This window comes from Egretta garzetta, unplaced genomic scaffold, assembly GCF_000687185.1.
Source record: "Egretta garzetta isolate BGI_Z169 unplaced genomic scaffold, ASM68718v1 scaffold212, whole genome shotgun sequence".
Lineage (NCBI taxonomy): Eukaryota > Metazoa > Chordata > Aves > Pelecaniformes > Ardeidae > Egretta > Egretta garzetta.
Genome location: NW_009258759.1, coordinates 35,240 through 55,780, shown reverse-complemented (window position 1 = coordinate 55,780; position 20,541 = coordinate 35,240). Strand labels below are relative to the sequence as shown.

Sequence of the window (20,541 nt, the reverse complement as noted above, 5' to 3'; positions counted from 1 at the left end):
TTTAAAACACCTTTTCCCCATTTATCTTCTCTAGGCCAGCCATGATTCCAAAGACTTCTCTCATACCCTGTCTCTGTCATCCTTCACTCAGGCTGAGGAGTTCCTTGCAGGGGGTCAGCCCATACTTTTGAACATTTCTGCCTTTCTCTGAGCATTCTCAGGTTTTACTACAGTTTATTATGCTGAGGGATTGAAGCTGCAGACATAAATTTGGATGATCAGGTACTGTGGTGTTGTACGGGGCCATGCTGATGATTTCCAGCCACCCTTCTTGCCTACAGCTTGCTCTCAAGTTATGGGATCCTGTTCAAACACCGGCACAGTGCAAGGGGCTAAGGTGGGCCGTGGAGTAAGGGTGGTCATTTTGTCTCTTTAGGAGACAATTGTCCAGAAATGTGCTTTGGGAGTGCCTTACACCTGGAGAGGCCCTAATGCCCTGCCGAAACACGTTCAGAGGTGATAGGCAGAAGACTGACACTCCCTGGGAAGCAGGAGCTATTTCTCGTTATCACGTGGAAGCCAACTTCCACTAATCAATATTAGCTTTATACAAGAGATTGTCCTGGCAAGGCCAGTCCACACTAAACTATATTATAAGGATTAGTGGCTGCTCAAAGTGTCCCTTTGGAAAAGGACAGGGATGCAGCGTACCTGTTGTCACCATCTTCTGCCACCAAAGAAGAGTGTGATGTGAGGCAGATGTGGTAGGCTGGTACTGAAAAGTACTGTACCTTTAAAGAAAACAAATTTTCCATCAGATCGCTCATAGGCTGCATCAATCTTTGCAGGGAGGCCTTTCCAGAACTGCTCGATTTGCATGGGATACCCCTCCTGCACTCGGTTGTTGCGCAGACGCCAGAACCAGCGATCCTGAGAAAACCAGAAGTGTCTTCAGACTGAGTATTTGTATCTTGCAGTCAAATCAGGCTGGGCATCCAGCATCAAGCATTACTGATCCCTGCCTAAGCCTCATAACCATTAAAAACAGAAGTCCTGGTTTGGATGACAGCTCCAACCCAGCCCCACACTCTCTCCAGTGAGGGAAGCACTTTGTGGGGAAGGTAGCAGCCAAAAGGGTTGATTGCTGGTGCTGTGAAAAAGGGTGGAAAGAAGGAGAGTAAAAGGAGGAGGGGAAGCAAGTCCACAGTTACAAGCATTATGCACCACGTTATGTCTTGTCACTGAGGTGTCACCCTTGTCCTGGTACTACTGGTGCTCAACTGTCAGACCCCAGGCAAGCCATACATCCTTAATGTTACCTGGTGACTGTGAGAGGGCCACAACATCCAAAGGCACAGAGGAGTTATTCAAGATCCCTTTAGTTATCAGATCATCAGTTAAAGCTGTAGTGGATGCTCAGGGATGAGTAAGAGCAGGACAGAGCCTGTGAGACTTCCCCCAGATGCTGTCCCCGCCTTCAACTATTTTCAGTTCAGGCATTTTCTGCAACTGATGTGGGTTGTCCTTTTAATGACCTTCACTATATCCCTCTCCACATTCACACCCATTGGGCAGAGTGAAAGCCACAGGTATTTTAGGAATGGCACTGTGGATTTCCATATTCAAGACACTCTAACGTGGGTTATGGAGCAAAGCCTCTCCTTCCTCCCCTGCTGTAGTTTACATGAAAGGTTGACTCACACTTGCCCAGGGTTCGGCACGTGCCATCTCTGGAGGCAAAGAGGCTTAATCCCTGCTTAGGTACTAGCATTGCTTCCTGGCTTTACAGGTGGCTCCTTTTGGAGCTTGATGGAGTCTGAAGTCTCTGCCAGTGCATCCAGGTCTCACTTTGGTGCACAGGCTGCCTGGGCATTTTGTGAGTCCCATCAGGTCCTGTTTTCAAATATCACAGAGCCAATCTGCTGACATTTCCTTCTAATATTATTCATTCATCAGCCTCAGAGGAACAGAGCCATTTTCACAGACATTTCAATTCTCACTACCTTATACTTCTATTAATCTTTTCCAGCAATAAAACTAAAGAAAGACTCATGGGTAAGCAGGAATTCTTCGTACCTTGAAAACAAACATTTCGCCTCTAAAGAGAGCCACGGTGTTAAAGTTGCCATCACAGATGTTGGGTTTCATGCCAGGAGGAGATGGCCTGTCACCCAGGGGAGGACTAGGAGGTCTTGGCTGTCGCTCATGTTTTCGCTCTGAAGTGGAGTGAATTCTGCGAACAGGAAGAGTCGGTAAAGGCCTGGTTGGCTCCAGGGGCTCAACAGGAGGACCTAGAAGTGAAAAGAAAAATGTTTAGCAATGTGGACAAATTTGGATTTTTCTGTGCTTCCCTCATAAGTTTTAAAAGGCAACAAGCTGGATGAATAGCACTGTGCAGAATTTACGTACTCCTTATGCCAAGTGCATTCCCTAGAAATGGGGAGCAGAACGAGGTGCATCCACACATGAAAGATGTCCCAACACAGATGTGCGATAAGAACTGAAGAAAAGCCAGTTTGATTTTGTAGGTCTTCCCAAGGAGGCTGGAGCTAAAAGGAAGGAGGAGCCACACCAATCACGTTCCCAACTGAAATGAAAGGCAATAACCCTTGAACAGAAATGTTTAGTAGACCATAAAAAAAACCCCAACCCAACCAACCAAAAAAACCAAACTCCAAACCAGAAAAAAGTTAGGGTGTGAAAATCAATGGTGGAATCTAAGGGGAACTGCAGGGCACTTCAGAAATTAGAAAGCAATTACTTTATTACAGTTTAGTCCCCAGTCTTCACTTTCAGAATGCTATATGATGTGAGTTCTCATGAACAGCCACGATAGGACCCATGCTCTCATCCCAACAATGCCCCCACAAGCCCAGCTCTCCCCTGCAATCCTTACCCAGCTCAGCTTTGAGATTGGACAAGGCTGCAGGAATGTCAAGAGTTATACAAATAGAAGTCCCTTAGATTTGGAGCAGAGATCTGCTTTTAAAACAACTCTGCCATAGGACGATTTAATTAACAGTGATGAAATCTGGACCAAATCTAATTCAGCGAGTCATAGTTTTCTTGTTCCTTCTCAGAGAAGGCCACAAGTTAGAATGGCACTAAGCAGATGGCTCTGAGAAGCAAGAGATTTTGTTAAGTGTTATATATGATGTAATCAAATGGGATTTGATTGTTTATTTGCATGGATTATGGTTTCAGTCCCTTTCTGAACAGTGCTTTTGAAGAGGCTATATAGTGAGATTGCAGGACAAACCACCACCAGTGGGCAGGGTGGGGTCTGGCTTTCATGGTTGCTCTATCAGTCTCACTGTTCCGGGGTTAGGCAGCATTGCCGATGGGCTTTGTACCAGCTGGTGTGACTGAGCACTGGCACTGGACAAGCCCCATCCTCGCAGGCTGAGCGACCCTGTTGTGGGCCATAGCCTTGCCCATTCTGGGCAAGCGCAAGGGTCTGAAGCCCAAGGCTGATGGGGAGAGGCTGGGGGACCTGGGGGTGTTCAGCCTGGAGAAGAGGAGGCTGAGTGGAACCCTTATTGCTCCCTCCAACTGCCTGACGGGGGGCGTATTTGTGTCTCTTCAAAGTGTGGTGACATATTACAAAATAGGCACTGGATGGGGCTGCCCAGGGAAGGGGTTGAGTGTGTGTACCCCCCCGGGTATTTAAAAGCCGGGCAGATGAGGTGCTTAGGGCCAGGGTTTAGTGGTGGGATGGCAGGGTTAGGGTAGTGGTTGGGCTGAGTGAACCTAAAGGGCTTTTCCAACCTAAATGATTCTGTGATTCTATTCTATGACTCCCAGAGATGGAATTTACAAGGATTTAGACCCCCCACAGGGATTAGAAGAGGACTTTTGCAGATAAACATTTTGAGCTATGCTGCCTAAAATGATGGTTAGGTAACCAAGTCCCCATGTCAACTTAGCTCTTAAATGTTACATTTTTCAAAGGGTTCCTATAACGAATGAGTGCTTAACACTCAGTGATTGGTTTAGCGAAAATCATCATAGCTGGTGCCAAAAAAGTCATCATATTTGTTATTAAGGTTGTAAAGGTGAGAATCTCGTGTGTATGTTTGGTGGATATTATGTTCAGAAGGTACCCTCAGATACCGCAGTCCAACTCCCCGCAGTGCCAGGCCAGGAGCCTCCACCTGCGGGTCCTGGGATGAGCCCAGTGTTGCTGGTACAGGTACAGCAGAGTTTCCAGCTTTTGAGCCATAGAAAATCCTCCATAATGCACAGCAAATTATTCCAGTGACTAAGCCCTGCCACTGCTGAAGTCTGTGTCTTACCCATTGTCTGAGTTTGTGCAGCTTTGGATGCAGTGGGTTTTTTTTCTTCTCCTTGGTGTCTCAGCATTTAACCATTTACAGTTCTCTATGAGGACGCTTTTTAAATTCTCCTCACTGAGCTAAATATACCAGCTTCTTCTGCCTGTTGTTGCAATATCTTTTGGTTTTAAACTCTTGAGACTTGCTCTTACAGCCCTTTTCTAAAGTTTTTCAAATGGATCATTACAGTTCTTCAAGGTGACTTGTCCTCCTGATGTGGTATTTTGTGCCATATGCGATTTTTATTAGCAACTATTTTTATTTACTTTTATTCCAGAACTTTAATAAAAGACATCAAATATTGCTCACAGAAGTCCTTTAAATAAGGATTCTCTGTTGGTAATTATTCTTGGAAAGCTACCTACATGAAACAGATAAAAATAATATACTGATACTGTGTGTTTCCCATCCCGCTCCATTCCTAGCTGTTCAGTCCCCAGTATCTTACCAGACCATAGAGTTCTTTTAAATAAAATTCCCAAACTGTGATATTGCCAGTGATCTGTGAACGTCCTCCAAATGGGATGCAGCAATGGTCTCCAGATAGTGCCAACTGCAGGAGCAACAGCGTTGGACCCCCTCGTTAGCCAGGTGATATGGGTGCAGCTACGCCAGTTTTTTGGCTCAGCTCAGGAGCATGCTTTTGAAGAGCTGCTCTGTTGTTTGCCATTTTTGTGCTTTGAGTCACACTGAAGTTCATGAACTGCATTCCTGAGCTGGAAAGCTCAGAGAGGGAGGATTGAGTTGGTGCAGTAGGATGTGCTGCAGGGGAAGGGATGGGAATGGGGAAGGAGGTCCCAGGCAGATCTTACACAAAGAAGCCTAGGTTATGGTTTGTTCAGATGGGATGTGGGAGCAGAGCATTCAGCTCCTGGTTTGGGGAATTAAAGAAGCAGGAAACTGGTAACCTGGTTTGGCTGCCAAAAATGGCGCTTGGTGCCAGTTATAGTACCTAAATAAATTAAGTTTGAAAACCCACAATTTACATGCTTGGTGAAAATAGGAAATGCTTGCATTAAGGCAAGGTGAGTCTTGACTGGGACCTAAGCAAGGAAACAAAAAGCCATGATTCCTGCAGACCTCTCATTGCACAGCAGCCTTTCACTCTTGTGCTGCCATCCCCATGGCTTTGAGTGGATGTGCTTTGTAAATAACATTGAAAAAAAACTCTAACGCACGACTTACATGACAGGATTCCCCTGCCAACAGACTGATACAAGGACCACCTTTCTAAATAAGACCACAGCACACTGCTACAGAAGCAGGAGAGAGGTGTAGCTGTTTGCTCCCTGCCCTTTGCCAAGCTGCTAATGCTGCCATGTGCTGCCCCAATGAGAGACGCATTTCTGTTGCCATATAGAGATCATAAAAGCCTCTTTGGTGGTCAGTTTAATGGCTACAGTGGAGCAATTTCATCAGACAGCTGTTTGGTAGCTTGCAGAAGACTGCCACCAGTTCCAGCCCAGGATCAATCCCGGTGCTGCGAGAGGCAGCTAGAAGCAAATTCACAACGTGATTGTAAGCAGGGCTCCAAGGAGCACTGACGCCTTCAAACAGGGTGAGATGTGCAGCAATCTGCAGTGCAGAGGCAAACCTGCTGTCAGGAAATTGTCCGGGAGGGACTCAAGAAGTCATGGTGTGCTGATGTGTTCAAACTGCTCGCTGGAAAAGGCCCCGCATGTGAAAGGGAGCACTTGCCAAGTTGGGGTGGTTCTGCTTCTCAGGCACAGCAAATGGCTAGAGACATTCAAATCAACAGTGGCTCTGGATTTCCAGAAACAAGCCAAAAACACTTTGAGAGGAGAAGAGAGCAGAAATAGAGTTCTATAGGATGACCATGAGCAGTAAGATGAAGACATGACATTAACTTTTCCCCCTCTCTACTATAAAGGAAAAAAGGTTGAGACAGGAATAATATCTAAAGAAAATTATGATTAAAGTGTCTGATGGGCCATGAAGACACACAGAATCTGATAGTAAGGTGCAGAATAGGGACTATAGTGCTGCGGTCATATGCTAGAAATGTAACATCTCGTGCGTGATCAGAGTTATTAAAGATTGACTCTCTCTGCACAAGTGAGGGCCGCTCGTATACCAGGTTACAGCCTGCCCTGCCCCAGCTGCAGGACAGAGTCATGTTCAACTCTCTCACATTCAGCTTAAGTGCCCAAAGTCTGTCTTCTGTACAGAAAAGTTAAAATAGCACCTGCAGACCAGGGGACCAATGTTTTAATCAGCCCTATGATGCCATTGAAACAGAATGCAGTGACCTTGCAAGGCAGAAGCAGTTGTACACCCTGCGGTCAGGATGGTGAGGATTAGCAACAATTCAGGTGACTCAGAGCTTTGCATTAATGGAAACATCTGCTAGCACGGTGGAAAGAGATCATAAGTCAGGACTAACATTGGAAGCCGGGCCACTGTACGCACTCACTGCTTGCAGCGGCCGAGCTAGTGCTGGCATATTGCTCTGAAGGAGGAACCCAGCACCGACAAGGCTTCCCAAATGTTTTGCAGGTGGTGCTGCAACTTGCTTGGATGCAGACTTTGTCATTTCACTTAAAATATTCCCCTTACTGTCTTTCCCTGCTAGCCATGGATTTTTCCTTGCTATCTTTTGCTTCTCTTCTTGTTTTGTACGCATCCTGGGCTCTCTAATTTACCCTGATTAAAGTCTTGTCTCCTCTTGTGGTTATACAGATTGCATTTTTACTTTTGATTCTGCCTTTGCTTTGTCACTGAGTGAGGGTGGACTTACAGCTAAAGGTCATCCTACAGCTGAAGGTCATCCTACAGTTACACACATGCAAAGAGCAGAGGAACATACACACAACATGAGAATCCTCGGGTCCAAGTGCTAGGCGGGCAGAATTTGGTCTACAGTTAGGGGGACGGAAAGCGGAAGCACAGCCTGTCCATGGCTGAAGAAAGATGCTATCTTCTAAGCCCTACACCACTTCAGGGCACAACCTGGCATGAACGCAGAATGAACAGACCCGATATAGTTCACCAATCATTACGATTTCCAGAATCTCATCACAGTAACTGGCCTCCAAAACAGATGGCAAAAGGCAGGATACAACAGGCTCAGCAGCAGCAGAGATGGCCATGCGAACAAAGAGTTACTTAAGAGATGCTGGCACCTTGGTATTTATTACAGGAACTGATTACACCCCCACCGACACAACTAACCCGGCAGTATCGCATGCAAATCCCAGCCTCTACCACTGCGCTTCCAAGCAACTTCAGAGAATCAGTCAGAGCAAATCTCATGGAGAGGAAAAGTTAAGAGAGAGAGGCTATTGCATGGGTCTGCAGTTGGGTCTGACCCCGGTCACTGAGTTATTGCATGGGATGCCAGCACTGGAGCTGAACCCACCCTTGGGGCTGAACCTGCAGCCACTTCCACGTGGGAAGCAGGTAAGAAACCTCCTGGAGCTGGAAACTACATGTTCTGGGGGGAAGCAACTTGCTGGGACTTTACAGATACTGTGTGGAGAAGAAGACTTTCTTCCTCTCTGTCACAACCAAGGCAAAGAATGTCAGAAAGCTTTTGGGTCTCAGCAGATCACCTTCAGGGTGTGACTTCCGCCACTGGCACTTAGCCTCCTCCCTTCATGCTTCCTCTGCCGCAGACCATCTGAATACCAAGGTGACCTGTGAAGATAACACAGAGAGAGGAGGCGTTTAGGAGCCACTGTGTCGATAGTTGAGGACAAAATAGAATTGTACTGTCCTCCTGGCTATTGACAGAGTGTTCCCTCAACTGCACAGCACCTGCCTGGAGGCTCAGCATCTTGCATGGCTCAGCATCGGTCACAGCCCGCGCCGCGCCAGCCGGGCGGCTCCCCAAGCCAGCGCAGAGGACATCCTTCGTTTCCGATCAGGGGAGATAACGCTCCACCCGAAAACACAAAGGCCTGTCTTTATCTTCTTAATATTCACTCCAAGAATAAAACTGTCATCTCGACTACAGACAGGCAGTTACGCTTTTGAATAACATAGGGACAGGGTTTAGTGGTGGAATGGCAGGGTTAGGGTAATGGTTGGGCAGAGAGGAGGCGTTTAGGAGCCACTGTGTCGATAGTTGAGGACAAAATAGAATTGTACTGTCCTCCTGGCTATTGACAGAGTGTTCCCTCAACTGCACAGCACCTGCCTGGAGGCTCAGCATCTTGCATGGCTCAGCATCGGTCACAGCCCGCGCCGCGCCAGCCGGGCGGCTCCCCAAGCCAGCGCAGAGGACATCCTTCGTTTCCGATCAGGGGAGATAACGCTCCACCCGAAAACACAAAGGCCTGTCTTTATCTTCTTAATATTCACTCCAAGAATAAAACTGTCATCTCGACTACAGACAGGCAGTTACGCTTTTGAATAACATAGGGACAGGGTTTAGTGGTGGAATGGCAGGGTTAGGGTAATGGTTGGGCTTGATGATCTTAAAGGTCTTTTCCCACCTAAACCATTCTATGATAAAAAACATACAAGGGGATTTTTTTGGTTGTAAAAAGCTGAGCTGCCTGCATGTTTCTGCAAGACTGCACCAGCCGTCCAGGTACACGGGGAAAGGCTCCTCAGTTTCCAACCAAAATGTATGATCCACCTGGCTGCTCTGCAGACTCCAGGGCAGCAAAGAGAGGTCCCTGTTCACATGAAATGAGCTAGCTGCCAGCAAGCCAGCTCAGGGACGAGATACGGTCCATCCACAACAGCTCAGAGCTCAGGAAGGACTCATTTCCCTTGCTTGCTCGGTAAACCTGTCCACCAAGCACTTTGCACTTCTGGGGTTAGACTTCAGCAGTGAAGTGAATTGGCTATTTCAGTCAGTTTGGGTATCCTTGCCCTAGTCTGCAGAACAAGCCCTAGCACCCACAGCACACCCAGCGGTCGGGCAGTCGAGGCCCTCGTGATCATCACTGGGTGGCAGAAAGGGTTTCCTGAGCCCTTCTTACATAGATGCTCTCCTCTGAATGACCCACTGCCACCCAGGTGACAGAGCATTTGCCCGGAAGACAAGCACCCATGGCAGAAACCCTTGCTCTAAGCGAAAGGGGATGCTCTCCTGGGCTCTGTAACGAGGCGATTCACGTTGTGGTTGGGTTCTCTGCTTTGGGTGCAAGAAGAACTGGGTCCAAAATGCCCAGGCTTAGGCAGGCAAATTATGAGAATTTGGGGCTCTGCAAGATGCTCCAGCTGTGGTGTTTGCAGCCCAGTCCCTCTCTGGAAACACTTTAAGAAGCCTGACATCTGCTCCGCTGCAAAACAGAACATAGGATGAGAGAAGTATTTCACGCCCAGCCGTAACATAAAGCGGCGTTTCTCCATCAGCTGAGACACCTCCCAGGAGAGGCAGGCTTCCCCTTCGCTGGGAGGCAGTTGATAAGCGTGATCAGCTCCCTCCTCTCACACCCAACATGTGCAGCTCCAGGGCTGGTGTGGGCATGGGCAAGTCCCTGTGTCATGGTCGAGTCCTCCTGGTGTCAGGTGGACCCCGAGGATGGCACCAGGAACCTGGCTGTTACTGCCTGCCTGTTTTTCAGAGAAATGGGAATGGAGACCCGACATGCAGCAGGTGAGACTCAGTGGATGCACCAGAGGTGGAGTCTGGTATCTCCTACTGGGTCCAACAGAGTCTCTGGATTGGAGGAAAGGTGCAAATGAAGGGATGCAACATAGAGAGGGCGTCTGGTATCTCTGCAACGTGTGACACCAGGGCAGAGCCCTTCAGCTCTCTTACTGCCACACATTTTCCATCCCCTGCCCTCCTACAAGCACAGCACCATGGGGCATGGATCCAAAAGTCCTACATCTTGCAGCTTCTACAGATAAGGTCTTGGATGTTAACTCTATTCTCTTCCCACGTTCAAGAGGACATTATCAGAAAACGGTCCTATGCCTAGCGTTTCCAGGCCTTGCTTGACAGCAAAGCTTGCTCTGATAGTCCTACTCAATGCAGTGTCACCGCTGATGCACTTTGCACCAGTTCTTTCTGCTGTTTCATCACAAGCCATCTTACTCATGCAGGTTACAAGGATCCGGGAGTGTCTATGGGCCGCCAGTGGGAGAAGGTGAGGGAGGTTATGAAACCAGTGCTTGCTGCACAGGAGCAATGAGGCTGGCAGAAGGTGCTATTTGCTCATGGACACTGTGCCCTGCTGGTGCCCTGTTCCTGGACATCAGAACTGGTGTTGTCTAGTTCCTTGACCAGGGGCTGGTGTGGTTTCAAGACCACCCTGGACCTCAGTCCTCATGGGATGCAGCATCCCAACACTGACTGGGAGCTGTTCTTTTGGGCTGGCAAAAGGATGTGTGAGGTTGACATGTCCTCAGTGAGAGTTGGGAGGACCCAGATCCTTGAGGTTGTCTCCAGGCTTATGATTTGGTCTATCTTTGAGTGATTAGGAGACCTTTCCTTTGTGACCTCAGGCTTTGAAAGAGCCTTGAAGGTAATGGCCTAGTTTACCAGCTCCAAGCGCCTGTGTGGACAAGAGTTTTTCCTGCACATCATGTCAAGCCCTCTGCTCCCCAGGCATAGTGTCAGAAGAGTCACTCCTAGCACGAGAGGCTGCTTCACAGCCTACTGCAAAAGGGCACTTAGAGCAGGAGGTGTAGAACAGGAGAACCGGTGCTGAAGGCTGACCAGTTCAGGCTGTGCGACGAGGCCAGGGCTGAGTACATCTCCTCTCTCTATCTGCACCGTAGCTGCATGCAGCCCTGACTTCAACGCTAGCAAAATTACAAGAGGCAGGCAACTTAACAGGGTATCCAGGGTACCTACATAATGGTCTTATTTCCAGTTTAATCCTTTCCTGGGCATCTCACTTGTGCCATGGGCACATAAGTACAGCGGGAGATATCCTTCTGAAAAAGACGTGTAAAGAACAGCCATGACATTTCCCTCGTCTTCTCAAGGAACGGGCTACGAGAAGCACCTACAGAAGTACTACTGACTTGTCACACACGGTGAGCTGCTGGCCTTCTCCTCATGAGCTTGTAAGTGGAAACAACATTTTAAACACTGACCTTGCGCTAACCAGCATGAAGCGCAAAGAAGAGTTCACATCACCTACTGTCGCTTTAGGTGAGTTTTGAAATAAATCCAGCAGGAAAGAACTTAATAATTAATCAAATCATTATATGACAGATTTAGATATATTTCTTTTCTAATGGATAAACACAGATACAATGTAAAAATATATTTGAAACGTATCATTCTCAAAAGAAGGAGACAAAATGGACTTAAGCTTTAGTACAGCCTCTATTTTTTTGTCCTAGCAACCTCAGTGGAATTAAAAATTAGAAGTTTTAATTGAATTTATTGTTTAAAAAAGGATGCTACAGGCAAGGCAGTGGCTCTGGCTCTATGACTTATTTTGCATAGTAGGTTCCTAAATAACATGTTTTGAGCACATGCTGCTGTACCGGAGAGAACGTTGAAGCACCAAGAAAGCAGGAGGTTTTGAATTTTGGCCAGATGCTCTGGTAGATGGGCTTTTGGCATTCCCAAAGCACAACAAAGCAGACTGGCACTGTGGAAGTAAAACACATTAGTTGAATGTTCCTGCTAAAGCTACAAGAAGGGTATTTCAGCAGTGCCTTCTCAGCTGAAAGGATCTGTTCTCATATCTCCTGTTCCAGGGAGAAATGTAAGCTGCATTTTCCAACTTTTCTTTGTGAACCGTAAGAGTAAAACCTAGTTTTAAACTAAACTTTGGTTTTTGGACTGTAACTCTGTGCTAAAGACCGAAATCTCTACCTGGGGAATCAAAGCTCCTACTGCAGAAGCTGCTCCTCCTTCTCCCCGCAGGACTAGTTACCCCTACAACCAATACCACCCCCAACCCACTCCAGTTCAAGGAGCTCAGAGAAGAGCCTTGCACGATTCCGCTATTATCAACAAACTAATCCGTAATTACCACCTGCAGCAGGTAGTAATGCATTCATACTGCTTTTTCAAGCTGAGTTAAAATTTTAAGCATATTATATTGCATACAGAGAATCTTAACATAGTCTGTGGCTAAAGTTTAACATCACTACGTAAGTGAAAAATAAGTGGAAGTGCAGGGGTGCTGCTGCCAAGCCGAAGGCTGTACAGTACTGAGCTCTCTGCTCTGTCTTAGCTGTGCACAAGACACTGTGCAGGGCTCTCACAAATTCTCATGGCCCTGAGGACACTGACAGGTCTTAATGGCCCTGATGAGCTTCACCTGGTACCTCCACCCCCACCCATAGGTCCAGGAGCCCCATTTCAGCTCAGCCCTGGGCATTGGGTCCCTGCCCAAGCTGGGCTGGGGGAGTGCTGGTCCCCACCTCAGCCACAGCTGATATTGACTTGAACCACTAGTGTGAAGCAGCATGGCTGTCAATCTGCTCCCTTTCCAGAAAGGTATCTGAAAACAAAGAAACCAGTAATTTTTTCTTGATTGCACTTTCACTGTCAGCAATAAATTAAGATTTTTTTTCCCCTGATTAGTCAGAGTTCACAGGAACTTAATCAACATTTCAAAATATAAACAGCATAATGACATTTGAGCAGCTTTCAAAAATGAAAACTTAGCTATATGATTTAATTAAAATTTAGTACTTACTACCCAAACAGTTTATTTCAAAACCATCCTGAGTCTGTTATCCTGAGTCTTTGAATATATACTACGTTAAAGTATGAATAATTAAATAATGCCATAGGACAATTGCCATGCAACTTCATCCCAGTAATGAACAGTAAAGAGAAATTTTCAGCTGCACTAATAGGAAGAGCCAGTTTTCCCCAGGTGTACTTCAAGCCATATTATTTTCAATGTCGGACCTTACTTGGGTATCTGCCTTACAGCAAGGATGCACTGCACTCCACAAATGCCTGGTTTTTCCCATTGCCCAGACAAGGGTCAGGGAAACTGTCCCAGAAAGAGATTTCTCTTCTTTAGGCATCTACATTTGAACAAATGAATTTCATTCCAGTCACAAAAAGCCACTGACAGACTCAAACAATGGACACACAGTTTAGGCCTCTAAAGTCTTGCTGTACTGCCTGAGAGTGTTATAGGTCTTGGCACAAATTCTATTAGCAGGAATTTCAAATTCACTGGCAGATCACTGATGCAAACGTTGACTAGGGTCAGGTCTGCCACCGATCCCTGCAGCAATCCCTTAGAAACACCAGCTTTGCCACTGACAACCATCTTACAAGGTGGGTTTTTTTTCAGGTCTAATTCATATAATATCTGCTCTACTGGTACTGGAAGCTAGTATTTTACTCCAGATGTCAAGCAGCTGCAAATGTTGCATAGCTACGTAGCTCTATGCTACATTTATTAAGTAACCTCTCTGTCAAACTTGTACTTTCCTCAACGAATGAAATCAGGGATGTTTGACAAAACCTGTTTTCCATAGGCTGCCACAGACCATACCCATTAGCATCTTCTAGCTCAGCCTCCGCTTGACTGTGGCTCCTAAAACCTGCATTTCCCTCTGCTCCCAGTCTCCTTCGGCCAATAATTCTCTGAAAGTCCCTGTCTTCACACCCTGGTATCCACGATCCCGTCACATGCTACCACATCATCTCCAGCCCCTTGGTTTCCTATCATAATCCCTCTGCCTCCTTTTCTCTCTCTTTTCCTTCAGCCCGTATCTTTGTGGCACGTGTTGTGCAACAACGTGCTGGAGATTAAAAGAAGTGTCCCCTCGCAGATCCAACCTTTTTTTCCCTGCCTTCTATAAATGGAGAAAAACATGAGTGCATAAGTACTTTTTACCTTTCCTGGATGTTCCAAGTTCTTTGCATTCTTCCCTTCTATTTGCACTGGCTGTTCCCAATGGACAAACCCTGGGTACAGCAATGCCTGTTTTTCCCTTTCTAGTGCTCCTTGATATTGGGGACATAGTGAGCGATGGAGCAGCAGTGAGATCGCAGAGGCTTGGTTACCCTGCCTTGTGCAAAGACACTGCTGCTGGGACAGTCATCTGATATTTGGCTGTGGATTGAGGGCTTTAAATGGTTCCCCATTCAGCTATGGTAGGAAATCCAGCCCACCAGCTGCAAGCATTTTGGGTGCTACCTGTCTGCGGCTGTAAAACACTCGCTAGACTCAAGCTCAGCGTAAATAGATGAGTGGATACCGTTGCTCACCATAGATCTTCTGAATTCCTTGGAGGTCGTCCTGGGGCAGTTTGAAGTTGTGTGTTTCCATGTACTGGTAGAAAGGAGCCATGATGGCGCTGGGATCATTGGAATGTTCCAGACCCAGTGCGTGTCCCAGCTCATGGACTGCAACCAGAAAGAGATCGTTCCCTGTGGAAGGAAGGCACAGCCAGGTTAGTACACAGCCACAGCCTTACACAATCCCAAGCCCTGCTCACTTATAAAGCAAGAAGCAAATGCTTTGCTATCCTATTGCACAGCAGGTCACAGTGCCAGGGTCAGCTCCTAAAGGTGGTTTTAGTCCTGGAAGCCTGTGCAGCTTTTACAGTCATTGTCACAGAACAGGCAGGAAGCTCCTAGCCCATGACCATCCATGACCATGAGAACTCTCAGACCAGATAAAACAGGCAGCTGCCCACAGTGAAAGGATTCTGACTGTAGACTCTTTTTTAGAGAGTTTACAGAAAATGGCCAACAAAATAGGCTGCTCTGATACCACTGCCTCCTTATCCAAGTGCTGCCAGGAGAGGTTAGAGACTGCTGATCACCAAGGGCACATGGTGGGAAGGGAGCTTTGTCCCACTTCTGGGTCCTCTGGTGCTGTGCTCTGATCTGAGCTGGACCACCAAATCCTAGGGGTGATCTGTAAGGCACCTGGCAAGGCAGGAGGAAGGACAGAGAAGACTGGGGCTAACACCCACTGTAGCACGTGTAGTACCTGGGACAACCCCATCTCCTCTAGCACAGGCTCCTCAGCATGCTTTGCTGGACTCCTGGCACTGCCATGTCTGCGGAAGGAGGTGAGCACAGGTAGCACCATCCTGTAGGAGGCAGAGCCACACAGGGAAAGGTTGGGTTGGATCCCAATGGCAGGAGGGAGAAGGAGGAAAGAAGGGACACGCTCCTGACAGGAAGAGAAAGGGCTGAGGAGCCCTGGCTGGTCCAGAAGCTGGTAGGAGTGTGAGGTAGGAGTACCTTCAACTCTATGTTGCATGCATACACTCCTCTTCAGTCCCATGGATCTGGGACCCTCATCTCCTTGATCTAGTGTGGTCCCTGGATGTCGTACTCCTTGAGGGCACCTTGACATGGGAGGTGACACAGGCAATGCCGTGTGAGGGATTAAGACACAGCCAACGAGGACAGATTTAAGAGTTTCCCCATGCCAATAAAATGCCTGAGCCCTCAATTCTGCCCGAATCAGGCTTCTCTGCTTTTGTTGGCAAGGCACAAACCAAGAGCACTTGCAATCCCACATGGGAGAAAACAGTTGGCAGCGGCAACTCAGTGGCTGCTTTGTGGCATCTCCAAAGAGCACATCTCCGTTCCCCATGCCTCCAGACTGCACCTGGCTTAGAGGTAACGAAGTGCATGTTTGTGTACAAGGCTGAGCTCTCTGTGGGGCAGGAGTTGCAACAGTGATTCATGTAGAACTATTACATCATGGAGAACTTTTAAAAGCTTCACTATTACCCATAAAGACGTGACAACATAGGTTCAGGGGTCTGCAAGTCTTCACAGCAGGGTGCTTTGCCAGCATCTCAAGATACCTGAAGTCAGTAACAAACAGTGCTCAACGGGTCATACATACCACACCAAAACGGTTAAATTCTCTAAACCTTTGAGTTGGAGGGCATAAGCACCTGAACATGCAAGAGATGTTAAAATATATAAATACATTTCAAATAAATGTTCAGATACGAATGTCCAAAACCATATGTGGGCTAAAATTTAGCCATGTATGTATTTAAAATTCCAGGATTTCTGTATTTGGAAAATCCAAACAGGGACTGACTGAATCATTTTTTTCTCATCTGTTGCTGAAAAATCTGGTGTCTGCAGAATGAGTCAATAAAACATCTAACAGCATAGTGTAAAATGCATTAAGCAGTTTCATGGTAAAGGCTGTAGGACTGATGACTCTTCATGGGTTTTCAAAACCACTCAAGCTTAGAGGATACACCCAGTTTTCAAAATGGATTCAAAGACTCAAAGTCCTGTTGAAAACCAAATGGACTTACACTCCTATATCACTTAAATGCTCATGAAAGCATAATTTTCATTGCTACCACAACTACTCACTCATGAAAGTCAGCTCCATACTGAGTGACTTTTACCATGTGCTAAGTGCTTGGAGACTTTTTCCCTCAAATTGGTGGCATTTTCCTCCTTGCTGAAGTATCCAAAGGGTCTCTGTACTGACAGCACATCTAGAACTTGTCTCTATGTAAGTTCACGTATAAATCTATGCGAGTTACTTGCCCCTATGTGCTAAACCTTTATCAGGGGCATAAGATCAGACACTATCTTCATTTGAATTAGTTTTAAATACCCTTCAGTCACTTGTTTCTGCCCAAAACAAATGCCAGCCCACTTTACAGCTGGAAAATACAATCACACAGACTCACAGAATGGTTGAGGTTGGAAGGCACCTCAAGATTGCCTAGTCCAACCCAGCCAGCTCAAGCAAGGTCAAGTAAAGCAGGTTGTCCAGGATGGTGTCTTGCCAGGCTTTGAATTTCAAGTTTCTTGTATTGGGAAGCCCTGTACGTAGCACTCCAGCTGTGGCAATCTTCCTAATGCAGCCCTGGATGCTGGTGGCCTTCTGTGCTGCAGGGCCACACCACTGACCCACATTCAACTTGGTGTCAACCAGCCTTTGCCGAAAGGCAGCAGAATGGCACTAGAAGGCATAGCTCCCTCTCCTTCTGCTCCGGCTAAAGATTTCTCACCACCATTTCATCCCCTCACCTTTCTTTCTGTTCTAGCCTCCTCCCAGACACATCCATAGTCTTTCTTCCAGCACGCCCATGTCATCTGCCATCTCCACCCTGCTGTATCCTACAGGAGGGTCCCAAGTCTGAAAGCAGCCAAGTCATTCTCAGAGGGCAAGCGGACAGTATGCATTTTGTGGGAAGAGGAGACGGGGGGGGGAAAAAAAAAAAAGTCTAAGACCATTTTGTAAGCACAGAGTGCTCAAAACCCCAGCTCTGAATTCATGAGCCTATTTCTCTCAATAACATTGTTAAGCAAGAAGTTCCCCTTATTTTTGTAAATGGTAGGGAGTTCCATAGTGTGGAGGAGAACAAATTGTTTATCTTCTTTTCAAAGGGTGGGCTAGGATTTGCTCTGGAAAGAAAATATCAAGGTATAAAACTATCGCCTGACAGCGTACTTATCTCCTCCCGCAGCCCTTAGCTTGGAGCTGTGATGACTCTTTGCATGCTGTTTCCCACTACTGTTTGTCTGTTGTTTGGAAACTGTCCTCTCAGCTCACCTGCAGGAGTCTAGGAAGGAGCTTGTGACTCTCAAATTGTTTCTGTTAGTTCTTGAACATGCAGTCAGGTCTCTGGCCTTCATGTTCTCCACAGTTCTTGTCCAAACAGCATTCTTAATCATATCCATCTTCTTGGAGCAAGATTCAGAAGGGAGAACTAATAGCCTAGCTTGATACTTGGCTACTCATATGGAAACAAGGTCAGGGAATCAGATAAAGCTCCTTAATTTCCTGTTCAACCCCCTCCCCCAAGACCAAGACCAAGTAAAACTTGTATTCGGTGTCTACCAGCCATCTGGGTAAGACAGTAGGGTGAAGAAGGAAAGGACTACCCTTGCTTTCTATTTGCAGGGCAAGGCGCCAAGAGAAGTCCAACAATTTTTGCTCATTTGCACCACCTGTACAAAATAAAGAGGTCTGGTCAGAGACCTGCCTGAGCTTTCTCCTCCCCGATTCTCAGGAGGCATCCAAAAGTCCACCAGTAAGCAACAGAGAGAGGATGACCTGTAAAACTGGGGGTAGTTTTCTAAGTTGGTTCATTGAGTGAAATAGTTTGACCTGCTATGCTATAACATAAAGAAACACAGTTAATTTAGCTTTAAAGTTCCTGATACGTTTTCCTTACCAAGACAATGTTATCACCAGAGAAAGCTGTAATTGAGGACACACCTATAACAGTACAAAAGCATCGCCCATTATCACAACTCCAAACCAGGTGAATAGACTGCTTATCTCCCTCTCTGCACACACCAGACACAGAATACACAAAACTTGAAACGTGCTTTTTAGTTGAATTTTCTTAAGTAAAAGTAATCTAAGTTTGCATTCAGAATGAACCTCCTGTTAGCTGATGTATTCCCAGTTGAGCTAACCAAGATAAATTGCAATATAATCACCCATCAAAACCAGCTCTTTGGTTAAGCACTCTCAAACCGTTTATAATACACTACCTCTCCCCGCAGAGATAGGAAACACATGGCTTTATTGCAACAATACAGAGAACACTGTAGTCACAGATAAACCATGTACGTTACGGATGATCTTCCTTCTAGTCATACACTCCGTCACTCACGCTTCTTTGATTTTCATCTTCAGCTGGAAAAACAGCTGTTAAATCAGGTAACAGACATCCTGAGAAAGGTTTTTCTTTGTGAAACTGCTAGCATGTGCCATCTTGTACAGTTTCGTTCCTTTTAATTATGAGAATCCACATCAAAACCTTTTCTTTATTTGGCTAACTCACACATTGCATAGTGGGGTATCCAACTGCTGTAGGTCAGCAAAGCCACTCATTTAAGTGCCCATCAGTTTATAGTAATAGGTGACAGGGATACTGTTATGGCAATGTTGTGGTGCTACTATCGGTATTTATCCCCGAGCACGATACCTGTATATATAGCTAATATAATGAGCGTAGGTAGACTCTGTAGAGCACCTACCATAGTGGAGTGTAAATCCAGGACAGAGCTTCTAAGACAACAGAGGGACAAATAATATTGTGTATCTGATTAAAAACAGAAAAGCAATGTGAAAATCTGATTTTTGTCACATTAGTTTCATACTTTATGAACTGTGTCATCATGCTAACACATCTACGTATTGCAGCTTACTCAGACGTAATTAAAAAGGCATATGAAGGTTAAAATTTGAAATTTTATTAAAGTAAGAATGATACTGAAGAAGTCAGATCATTGACTGTGACAATAGCATGCCTAGGGTAATTACAGAAAAGATGGTGTGAACGAAATATGCTTTAAATATGCTGAAATGATCCCTTCCACTCCAACAGCCATGCAGAGACAATTGTTTTCCAAGCACAACTTAAAGAAGCTTTAGGGCTACTCTAAGCTATGCCTTGGTTCCTGCATCTTCAGACCTGGTAGGTCTGAACCATCAAACAGAAAAACGCTTGATTTGTCTGTACTCCTCCATTCACCTCCACAACATGCTTTGTTCCAGAAAAGCTTTTCAATCTTCTGAAGACCCTGGTGATGCTCTTCCATTTGTTCACATGAAGTGAGATGTGGAAAACAGCTTTTCTATCTAGAAAGGAAGAAAATACATGCTAAAAAGAAATATAGGTTTCATTTTGTTCATAAACTATTATCGTTATAAATGCAGGAATTAATATGATACATCTTAAGGACTTCATGAAAATTCTTAAGAGTGTCTTTACACAGTTTCACTGGAGAAAGAAGAATGAGTGATATGCAGAATTAACAGAAATTGTACCACAGCCATGTTAAACTGATCTCTGTGAGGTCAAGTGACTACAGAAGGACAGAGAACCGCATTACGCTACCAATCATCACGAAAGAGAGGTAGTTTGCCTTATTGTCCCTGAAAGGCAGAGTGCAAACTGTCAGTCGTGTTACAGACCCAGTTAATGCTGCAAGCCGTGCTTTATCTGGCATGGCACAGGTGGCACTATGGAGACAATCTCCTCTAGAAATTCACAGGAAAAATATAAAATATTTTTACTGGAATGGTGAGACCGAAACTATCTGAGGGCTGTGGAGGTAAGAGTGGGCAGCCAGAGAGAGGGGAAGGCATGACTGTTTCAGCTGGCTCCACAGCCTGACACTGCATGGAGTAAGAGCATTCTGCTGAAAAATTTTCCTGTATCTTTCACAAGTGTAGGTTGTAGTTCAATAAACACTTCAGTACCAAAGAGTTACCAATCCCAAAATGAAAACTCGTATTTGCCTGCATTAGCGTACCATTCCCTAATTTGGTAAAGAAAAGAAAAATACTCATAAAACCATGGAAAATACAGACACGACTTTCATCCCATCAGTCTTGAAAAGAAGCTATGCTGGTGGCTTTATTTTTTAAAAGTATTTAAATACAGC

At 46.0% G+C, this 20,541-nt stretch overlaps 1 protein-coding gene across 1 annotated transcript in view; it reads right to left on the bottom strand.

The window, feature by feature from the left end:
- MMP24 (matrix metallopeptidase 24) overlaps positions 1–20,541 on the bottom strand; it is a 42,630-nt gene that overhangs the window by 2,696 nt on the left and 19,393 nt on the right. The window contains exons 4-6 of the mRNA XM_009649293.2: positions 14,401–14,562; positions 2,017–2,231; positions 732–870 (exon numbers count right to left, since the gene is read on the bottom strand). Of these exons, the coding sequence (XP_009647588.1) occupies positions 732–870; positions 2,017–2,231; positions 14,401–14,562 (516 nt within the window). The remainder of the gene's footprint in view (positions 1–731; positions 871–2,016; positions 2,232–14,400; positions 14,563–20,541) is intronic.